The sequence below is a fragment of the Trachurus japonicus genome, chromosome 13 (assembly GCF_045865225.1).
Source record: "Trachurus japonicus isolate A0001 chromosome 13, Traja_1.0".
Lineage (NCBI taxonomy): Eukaryota > Metazoa > Chordata > Actinopteri > Carangiformes > Carangidae > Trachurus > Trachurus japonicus.
This window is the reverse complement of record NC_140919.1, coordinates 18316671-18327582: the sequence shown is the minus strand read 5'-3', so window position 1 is coordinate 18327582 and position 10912 is coordinate 18316671. Positions and strand designations below refer to the sequence as shown.

Genomic DNA, 10912 nt, shown 5'->3' with positions numbered 1-10912 from the left:
GCAACCTGATGATGTATCGCTACAGTGAGAAAACCTTAATTCCAAACCAATTCAGTCCAATATTTAAGAACTGAGCAATACGAATCAGTTTATTAAATGTATTTCTCGAACTAGGAAATGTTATTGTTTTAAAAAACAGTGTAGCCCTCATCATACAGCACACAAGAGTGTAAAGACATTCAGTGGACAAATCACTCAGGACCAGGTGAAGTTCTTCTCAGTTGTTTATTTCTCTTGATTCAACTAATACATCTTTCTCTGAGACAGAACTGCTGTGGCAAATAAACAACCTTAAGAGTCACATGCATAAAATGTGAATCACATGAGGCTGTGAAAAGATGAGAGTGGGGATGAGGAAAAGAGAGGACTCGTGTGTAAAGTGTATTGTGCCTTAGAGGAGCCCTCCACGGTAATGCTCACTGACATTAAATACTGGATAACCTGCACTGCTAAAGTTGATGCATATGTAGTAGACTAATTCTCCGTGAGTATTAGATATTGCACAACGCGTCATCTGTTGGGTTCAGAGACATTTCAAAACCAGGTGTCAAAACAACATTGTAGTAACATCACGTTCAAGGTGAAGCCCTTTTGGATTATTCTGCTGCTTTAAGACATAGCACGAGGCGTAAAACAGGAATATTATCAAACCAATCCACCCACATGTTGATCTTTACCAGAGCAACACTTGAGAATTAGATGAAAGACGGAATTGAGTCCACTTGGAAAATAAATAATAATGGTACTGCAAAATTCAGGAAAACTTGTTCGCAACAAAATGAAAACAAGTTATGCATCTTTTTTTCTTTTTTTTTTTAAGGAGAGTGATCAATTTAACTGGCATCCCCCCCCCCCATTTTGGATTACAACTCTAAATTTGGTTCAGTTTGAAAAACATTTCAGGTGGATTCATCATTCATTTTAGATTAACATCTGATAATAACCACTCAGGTAGAACTTCGCGATGCTCTAAAGTAGATGGTGTGTGTTTGCCTGCTATTATTGATCTACATGATAATCCCTGTGTACTACAGTATAACGTATATGCGCATGCCGTTTTCGAGAGCAGCTGGAAAAAATACAGATTTAAGGGCAAACACTGCTATGGTTTTAATTGCACATCCTCCACACTTGAAATAAATACATAAATATATTAAATTTGATCTTTAATAAATAATGGGAGGCAAAGTTGAAGAATAGAACAAATCCAAAAGACGGTCTGTGATCCCCATGGCCGAACCCTGTGCAGTGTAATATCATGCAGTCAATGAAAACAGCAGGTTTGATGAGAGATACTAGCGCAGCCATTGTCTGAATAATGTGTTTTGTTATCATATTCCAAGCGAAATATGTAATAAAAACGGGTTCTCCGGCTGATGAGCCTGAGAGGCTGTAACGTCTTTGTTGGGTTTTCATACTGCAGTAGTGTAGTTTGTGTTGTGTGTTTTTGGGGAGGTGGTGGTGGTGGTGGTGGGAATGTGGGAATGGGGGGTAGGGGGGTGTACACTGAGATAATCTGGCACCAGTACAGAGGCTCAGTGTTTGAATTATCTCCAGCTACTTCCGCCGGGCAATGTTAGATAAGAGCCACCACTGTGTATTGCACTAGACGGATGATTTATCAAGTAGAGGAGAGATTCTATTATATGAGGTGTAGAATAACTTTGTTACAGTGCTCAGGTGTTACAGCGGCGCCGCTACTGATGTCTATCGTTAGAGCCTCGGTGACTTCCCCCCTCTTTCTCTGATCTAGTTAATGTACAACAGATGGATGCTAATACAAAAACAAAAGCAGGACATGTCCACTTCAGTACACAAAACTGAAGATGGCGACATTGCTTTCAGGTCATCAGTGAAAAATAAGACTTTTACTCTTGTTGTGCTTTTCTCTAGCTGTAATGCAGTACAGTAGTTGCATGAACTGTCTAATTTCATTTGTGGAAATTGGAATAAAAATAAAAAGGTAAAAAAAAATAAAAAATATTTTGGGGCCATGCATTCATTAGTTTAATGTATTATTCATAATTAACACCAGCTGTTGGGAGGTGAGTTGTACTAAGAGTCAGCAGATGAAGCCTGAGCGTCTACATTTTCCGAGTTAAAGTGTATTTTTCTGAGTGGAGAGGGACCAACAAGCCTAGTTAAACCATTTTCTGGGGGCTCTTTTTTTTAAATTCTTGTACGCAGCCAACCCTTGTTAACCTCTAGTCTGTGTACACACATGTATATGAGCGTGCATAGAAACAATTAACTCACTAGAATGAAATACTGCTTCCCCACCATGTCAGAGATGACAGTAAATACGAAGGCTACTGTAACATGAGGATCGGGTCAGTGTTGGTGAGCCTGTCATGTCGCTGATCTGATGTTCTTCGTTATGACGTCTGTGCCTCTTGAATGTGTCACAAACTTGAGTTTCTATTACCAATTGAAAGTGGTGGTGTGCTATTATTCTCCCCACGTGTGGAGCCTAGTGTGAACCTGTGCCTTGTCGTGTGTCATTGTGAGGAATTCACCAACGATCGGGGGGAGAAGAGACTTTTTTCTTTCTTTCTTTTTTACATATAAATACAGTAATTACAATGCTTTTGTCAAACTTTGTCATTAATCCTCTGATTGTTCTCATGTTGAATTACTATTTACACATGTACCCATAAAGGAACATTGTCTGTGTATTTTATCTTCTTTTTTTTTACTTTAAGTGCTAAGAAGAGTGTTAGGATTATTGATGTTGTACATGGATGTTTCAGCTCCCAAGCACAATGAGGGTAACATTTCACAGCAGTCTCTTTCCCAAGTGTACGGGTGACTTAAATGCATAAGTTATAATGACACTATAAAATGAACAATGGTAACCCAAGAGTAAATGTAGGTAAGAGTCAGTAGTATTGAACTAGCAATTAAGTCAAGAGCTTGCAAAACACCCAAAACCAATTAAATTAAATTAAAGCAAACATTTCATAGTTATCAAAAGAACATTCCTCCCTTTGCTATGTTTGTGTTTGCTCAAAGGAAAATCCACATGAGACATAGTTGTCCTTGGAGTCGTGTTTTTATCCAGGCTGACGATGTAGACCATGTCCTTAAAACCAAGAAATTCTCTTTTATATCATGTGCAGACATGTCCAGACAATACGTGTTTTATTTTCTTCATCTTCTTTTTCTTTTTTTTCTGAGGTGAAGGATATTTTCTTTAAACCTGCATGTTTGGTTGAATTCGTTGGCTGTATGCCTTTCGTTTTGTGCTGTCTCTTTTATTATGTTGTCTTCAGCCCAAGGTGCAGTGTCTCGACCGTCCATCTTGACCCCAGTGAGGCGGCCTTTATGTCGTCTCTTCTGCACTTACAGTCCTGACAAAAAAAGCCGCCAGTTCTTACTAATCTGTGCTTTAATATGATACATTTAAATTGTTGAAGTCCATATCTGAACAATGTCAAAGATCAGAAGAGGACTAAATCCCCCTTCAAAGGCCCTCACTTCCTTTTTTTTCTGAATTAAGACATGAGCACTGGTTGCGCTTATCAAGACACTCCGCTGATTTCGTTCCAGCGCAGGTCCAAGGCCAACCACCTGCAACAGAAAGGGTTAAGATATGCTTAGAACTTGCACCAAGACTTCATTTATTCTCTCTGAAGCAGTTCATTTCATTGTGACATTTAATAAAGGACAATGTCTGTGGTAATCACAAGATATTAGGAAATATTAGAAACACCTGCAGTTTTCATAGTCAGACACCAGGTGAAATGATCATCACATTTCCATTTCGCTTTCTTATTCACTTTATTCAAAAATGTAATTAATGGAGAAAAAGAGGGTTCACCTCAGTAATAGAAGCTATTTCATAGGCTACTTAATAAATCATAATTCTTTACCGCAACGTGAAGGGAACCAGTCAGATCTCCACGTTGGGGTCTGTGAATCCTTTTTTCCCCTCGTTCACAAGGACCGGCTTCTCCGTTCTCGTGTGCCAAACAAGTATCTGGAAACACAAACCACGGTAACATTAGTAACATGCTGTTCCCTTAATGCACTCATTCAGCCCGCTCTCTGCCTTTGTGCTGCTACTCTGCCTCGTGCTCTTCAAAACATTCGATTCCAGTCATAGATCCGACGGTACATGCAGCACCACACACCTCCACACAGTCTGTCCGTGTGTGCAGAGAGCTACTTGAGCGTGAACCCTGGATTAGAAGGGAGGGAAGAGAAGTGCGTTATCTTACATGTAATAATACGACACACACGGTCCACTCAGCTCGGCCTCTTCTGACCGCCGGATAATGGCTACCTTCAAACGACAGGATGGGAAATGTTTCAAAACAGTATGTATGTGTGTGTGTGTGTGTGTGTGAGCTCTTTGCCTTTCGTGGTGGCTGTACAGTTGTTAGCAGAGTTTTCTTCAGAGGGTGCTATTGTTCTATCCAGCTTTCATACTGGGTTGATTTGGCCCCAGAGACCGGACAAACATCCAGGAAAAGGCTGGCGAGGCGGACCGGGGGGAAGGGGAGAGGGAGAGGGAGAAGGAGAAAAAAAGACTGAAAGTGTCAAGCTCATTTTCCTCTCCCTCCTCTGTGTTGGAACCCTCCTTTCTTTCATCTTGCCGTAGCGGCGTTCATGAATTATGCATTAGGGCATGTTTGAAATGTGCCAGGAGCCCACTCCCACTTTGCTCAGGTGTAGGGGGAAGGTTAATAGTCACCCTGGCGTCTGAAGTGGTAGATTATAAGAAAGAGAGATGCCCATGCACGACTTTCCTTTTTTTTCCCCCCTCTCTCCCTCCTTCCCTGCCACCCCTTCCTTCTCTCTGTCCCCGCGCTCATCTGTAATCTGTGTGATGTCCCTACCCCCCCCCAACCCCAACCCCGCAAAAACTCCAATTCCGCTCTCTCAGCCATTCCCTGAATCCCCTCTTTTCATTTACCCGTCTGAATGGCTAGGGGAGAGCAGGAGAAAAAGCTGGCTGAAAGTGTCTCTCTCTCCCTTCCTCTCCCTTCTTTCTGTCTCTCATTCCTTGCGTATATATGTGTGTGTGTGTGTGTGTGTGTGTGTGTGTGTATAGGGGTGATTGCAGTTTGGATACTGGCTAACTCGAGCCCTCTGGCTGACTCCTCTTTGCCCAGAGAGAGGCTCAGTGAAGTGACCCAAACCAACGGCTGCATGCAGGAGCGGTGGCGTGGGCACGGAGAAGAACGAGCCTCTCGCTCAAATCTACGTATGCAGATGCAGGAAACCAAAACAATGATATCCAACTTTTAACCGACAAATTTACACTAGTTTATATCCTGACCAGCATAGCATTTTACGCCAAGAAATACAATGATTTTTCTGCCTGGCAACACTTGTTTTTTTATCTTCATCCTGTAATCGCATATCTTGTTGTAAAAAAGCGTAGGCACAATAAGCCACGGCTTCAGCCTACACCTTCTTGGTTCATGCTTTACTGACCAATCATATGCATTAAACCACATAATGAGTTGCTCTTAATTGACCAAATAAACTCAAACTCAAAAACAACAAAAACAAAACAGTAGTACAGGTGAGGGTGTACCAACCAGTTGCCCCATGAATGTGGTAAGTTTGAGTTGCTTCTATCAAATACTGGTTACAGTATGTGATGTTGTCATATGAAATCACCATGGTTACACAGTGTAATGTTGTCTTGGTTAAAAGGAAAAGTTTGATATTTTGATAAATGCAGTTATGTGCTTTTGTGCTGAGAGTTAGAAGTCAGAAGATTAACAACGTTCCCGTGTCTGTCTGGTACAGGTATGCACCTCATATGCAAATGAGTAACTCCTTTAGAGTCAGTCTTACTGTGGATGATTTCTGAAAGTTATGTTTTGTTCTTCCTCGTTTCATTTATTTAACATAAGTCAAAAGTTTCACGCACCTCCTCTGTGTTTCCGTCTGTGTCTTGCATCATCAAGGAGGTGCGGAGGCATAAAGCTACAAAATGTTCTGCTGCAAACATGATTTGATGATTTTTCCCGTTGCCAAAGGTGAAAGGTTGTTCCACTTTCTTTCCTCTGATTCTGAACTGAATTTATCAAGATGTTTACACACTTGTAAACACTTGATATTTATCAAGATGTTTTCAAAGTATGTGGTATGCTGGTTATGTTGTTATGCTGCGGACAGCTACAGCCACATTCACAACATTGACACAAGTATAGTTAAGTGCAATTTTGACATACTGTGCTACTTTATTCCTATAAAAATATTGATATATTTTTTTTCTTTTACACATTCACAAAAAGGTTAAATTACCTTAGTGCAATTGGCTGCTTTGGGCTCCAGGTCGTTGAGTGTGACAAGTTCCCGGAGCAAACTACTCTCCTGGTAGCCACCCTTCACTCCACGAAGCTTAAAGTACGCCTGCGGCTTGAAGAGGATGAGTCTCAGGTTGATGGCAAAGCCAGCCATGTCGATGGCAAAGGGCCGATGGGGGTCGAACACCGTCTTCCAGCCGTAGACCTTTCCAGCTGCGTTGACCTTAGGGGACTCGTACCGCAAGCCGCCCACAAAGGCCACAGGCCACACGGAAACTTTCCTCGTCGATCTCATCTAGCGAGAGAGGGGAAGGAGAGAAAAAGAGCGGATTAGTCATCTGAAAAGAGTACATGACAGAGAGACACAGTATTTGAGCATCAGCTGCCAGCGTTTCAGCAGAGCATGGACGGAGGGTTTTTTTTAGAGCTGCTGAGATTATTCACTCTGGAAGACGCCGAGTGTTGACCGAGCGGCTGTGCCACGTGCGGCCGACGCGCTGTTAGATGAGGGCAGATCACACGCGCTGTTCAGCAGCTGCCCTACAATGAGATGATTACACACAACCATCTTTAAAGGAGGTAAATGCGGACAGTGACAAGAGGGTTTGAGGGAGCCAAACCATTAGAGCAAGTGACTCAGGTCGCTGGTTAGCTGAGGAGGAGATTCTTCAAGGTAGAGCACCACCATCTCTTCTTTCTTTTTTTTTTTTTTTTTGTCCTTTAATCTCCCAACATCAAATGATCTTGCCGCCCTTTTCTTTGTCTGCCTCTCAGTGAGTGCCATTTGCAGGAGCTGCTGCAGTCATAAAAGATAAGTTTTATAATGAGGGTAGTGGAAGGTTTAGAAACAGCAGTCATTTAATCAAATTCAATGCAGCAGAAATAATGATGCTGGTTTCTTACTTGTAGCACGTCCTTTTAAAATGGAAAAGGCATGTGCAAGTGCATGTACAACATCCAGTATGAGTGTCAACAGCATAGAGTGCCTGTGCATACGGAAAAGGTCTGTATCTATACTGAACAGTTGTATATGCAAGCTAGTTTGCACATGCAAATTTGTTTATAGCGGGTGTTCATGTGCAAATCCCATGCAAATGCAAATATCCCTTATGCACATGAGCTGCTGTGTTAGATTGTGTGATCTGGTCTGTGCTGCTGTGTGGTCATTTCAAGGGATCAGAGAGTAACAGAGTTTGAACAGCATGACGCAGACTGAGGGCTTATGGGAATCCATAGATTTGAGCTTTAGGGGAAAAGGACTGTGCCAGGCCTCCAGATAAGATTTGGCAGGATGGCAGGTCTTAATGAGCACTGGGTGTTAATGAAATAGAAAGGAGATCAAATACTTATATTCTTGTGTCTACTGTATGTGATTGGGCTCTTATAATCTTTGGGCTTTTCTGGCCGACAGTATCTCTCGTTACATTATTCCTCTCCCTGTTATGTTTCACATATCTGCTTTTCAGCAATGCGTGGGGTTTTGTTTTCCCTCTGATAATGTTTCCTACATTAACACCTGGGTTCAGTTAAAGACAAACTGCTGTTGGATGCTGAGGAGCTCCTCTAAGTACCATCCTCCACTTTGTCTCAACTGTTGCCAGGTATTCTGTAGCCAGGCCTTGACTGAATCTATCCACCGTTTTGCTCAAACATCACCTGCCTGCTTCCCTCACAGATACAGGTTTGGCCTGAATCAAAAGGAAACATAAATCGTGCTTTCTGCAGGCGATGTCAAGAGGCTTGTCACTTCCACATCTATACTGAAAATGTGAAAATGAGTGTTCCACCTGCTGCCTCTGGTGGGAATATCGGGCTGGAGCACGAAACCCTCCTCCGCTGGCAGCGGAAATGAACACGCAACAAAGTTCCTCTTTGCCCCACACTGATGAATATGATGTGTTTGTGCAGAGGTTTTTGTTTGCTGTTGCTACAGTTTGCTTGTGCATTGCCTACGTGTGCATTTAAGCTCTGTTTCCTGCCCCACTTAGGGAGAAGCCCACAGAGACAGAGGTGGCCGTGTTTCAGAGTAGTATGAGTAGAAATACAAAGAAAATAAATCACAAATTCTACCAGAGAAGAAAAAGGCAGGCATCCAGGTACAGTAATCAATCCTTAAGGGTGCAGCAGAGAAGAGAAAAACAGAAGTGGAGCTCTGTAGCTGTTTGAGTTTAGATTTAAGTTCTGTTTAATTATTTAAATTGTTTTAAGTAAAAGTGAAGATTTACAGCCCCATAGCCTGGTGGATCTCACAAATTGCTTGCAAACACAGCCAGTATTTTTTTATGTCTGTATTTCAAATGAACTCTCTTTTGAACATACATTAACCTGTTGCCACTCCGACGGCCCGCCGGCGGGCCGTCGGGGGGGTTTTAAACAGGGAGGTGTCATCAGGATGTCACCAGTCACTTGAAATAGTCATGCCACATATCGTTGGAAAGCTAAAACTCTTGTGATTAAAGATATGCCGACCATTCCTAAATATAATCATCACAGCAACACTCGAATCAGACTATAAACATGCTAACAAAGTTCGTAAAAAGCCGATATAACTCACGATTTGTGTCAGGGCAGGCTCAGGATCACAGGGTTTCCCCACAAACTTGGTGTCGTTACATTCAGAAAAGTCCAGTAAATCCAATCCAGTAAAGTATTTAGTCCAAAACACACGGTTGTACCGGTAGATAACCTCATCCCGCTGCTGCATCTTATGAAATTACGCATTGTATATCCAGTAAATCCGTTTATTTCTCCTCATAAGTCCGGCGTTTACATGAAAACAATGTTTATTTCACTTTACAAAATGGCGCTGCCCTCTGACCTTTCGAAATTTCAGCTCACTCGACCAATCACAAGCTCCCTCTCTCCGGCTGCCGCCTGCAATAGCGAATGAGTGGCTGTGTCTCATGAGGAACATCCCCTCCGACAGCGCTGAATGGCTTCAGCCAATAGAAACAGATCCCGATGACAACTGTAGCATTGAATAGCCAATGAAATTACGAAACGAACGATGTGCTGCATTCACGGTCCCTGGGAAAAGGCAGCACCGCCATTTTCATGCGTAACTTTGCAAAAGCTGCACTTTGGCGCATGTATTGTTTGTCAATGGCAACTTTAGGAAAACGCCTAGATATACACTTAGAAAAACATGTGTAAAATACTCATTTTTAGCAGGATTGTTATCAAATTTGAACTGGGGCCAGGTAAGGCTTCATGCTGTAGTCCCATTGTGTTTTCCAGCTAAAATTCTCAGCTACACTCATCTTCAGGCATCTGATTGCAACAAAAAAATTCAGGCGAGAATAAAAACATTCTAATTCAGTGTGCTCCCACTTAGATTACTCAATGATAGTAGCACTTATAGTGATTATTTCAGTTTGGGGAAAAACTTCAGAGTGATACCTTTCAAAAGAGACCAAGCCCATCCATATTCTCCAAACAGTTCAAGAACAGCATTCAATTTACTTTGGGTACGCCTTGGATAGGCGAATATTACAGAATTTATAGGAGTGACAAGGAAGCAGAGCAGGGTGTGATAGCATAACATATTAATGTATTGCCTTTAGTTAATATCATCAAAATATTAGCTAGAGATTAAACAAAACAATTTCAGTAACTTTTCAAGAAAAAAATGTATTGTCAGACAGTACAAACTGCAGACTACAATATTTCCTGCTTTTCTTTGTTATATAACTAGAAACTAAATATTTCTTTGGTATAGGCTAGTTCATGAATTGAGTGATTAACTGAAAGAAAGTCTGCACATTAAAGCAGAAGTAAATGGTCCGGTCGTTTTCGCTAATGCTGCGTTCCAGGCAGGCTTTTGAAATCGTAAATTACAGCTTCAAGTCACAACTTACGACTTTGTAGCGTTTCAGGCAACCCACTCGTGTTTTTCCGACCTGTTTTACCGGTGAAAGTCACTATAACGGCCACTCGTAACTTCTGACCGGTGAACTCGTACCAGATCGAACTGGTACCACTTCACGGTCGGAAAAATACGAGTTTCCTTGAACGCACCATAACAGTCCTCGTCGCTACGTCACCACATTCACGGCGTTCCTTGGCTGCACACACAGCCCTGCATGCCGTTCTCTCTCCTCATTGGATAAAAACTGTAGGATACAATAAATGTTTTCTCTTCGGCTCAGAGCAGAGCAGAGTGACTGACAGACCCGTGTTTCGGTCCAAACACTCTATGTAAGTGATTGTTGTCGGAAGATATAACTATTTAAGACTTATATTAACACAAATATATCACTTACTTCTGCTTTAATAAATAAAGAAAACAATTGATATTTGCATCCCTAAAAAAAATAGCAATGGCATATTATTTACTGGATTATATATGGAATATTAATGAATCTATGATCATGATTAAGTGTACACACTAAAAGAACAGTGTGTACCAAAGTCAGTCGTAGTTAATGGTGGTGCTGGAATTAACGTCTGAGTGAGACTGTGAGCATGAAAAGGTGGCGACAATAGCAAAGTCCTCTATAAGCAGCACTGTGATGGAAGTTTAATTACAACAATTCCTGTCAGGATTTTCTTTTCTTTTTTTTTGGGCGACTGCAAACTATTGTGTGAAGTCATCTGAAGTGTTCTGCGTGTGTGTCAGGCTGTGGCAGCTGAGGTGAACCCCTGCT

At 41.8% G+C, this 10912-nt stretch overlaps 1 protein-coding gene across 6 annotated transcripts in view; it reads right to left on the bottom strand.

The window, feature by feature from the left end:
• Nucleotides 1–211: 211 nt before the first annotated feature.
• b3gat1a (beta-1,3-glucuronyltransferase 1 (glucuronosyltransferase P) a) overlaps nt 212–10912 on the bottom strand; it is an 83130-nt gene continuing 72429 nt past the window's right edge. For 3 of the 6 annotated variants that reach the window (XM_085795097.1, XM_085795103.1, XM_085795102.1), the window contains 3 exons: nt 6265–6561; nt 3873–3979; nt 212–3570 (listed from right to left, as the gene is read on the bottom strand). In XM_085795097.1, the coding sequence (XP_085651223.1) occupies nt 3893–3979; nt 6265–6561 (384 nt within the window). In that variant the 3' untranslated portion in view covers nt 212–3570; nt 3873–3892. The remainder of the gene's footprint in view (nt 3571–3872; nt 3980–6264; nt 6562–10912) is intronic. The other 3 variants (XM_085795101.1, XM_085795100.1, XM_085795098.1) reach the window with 1 other exon arrangement.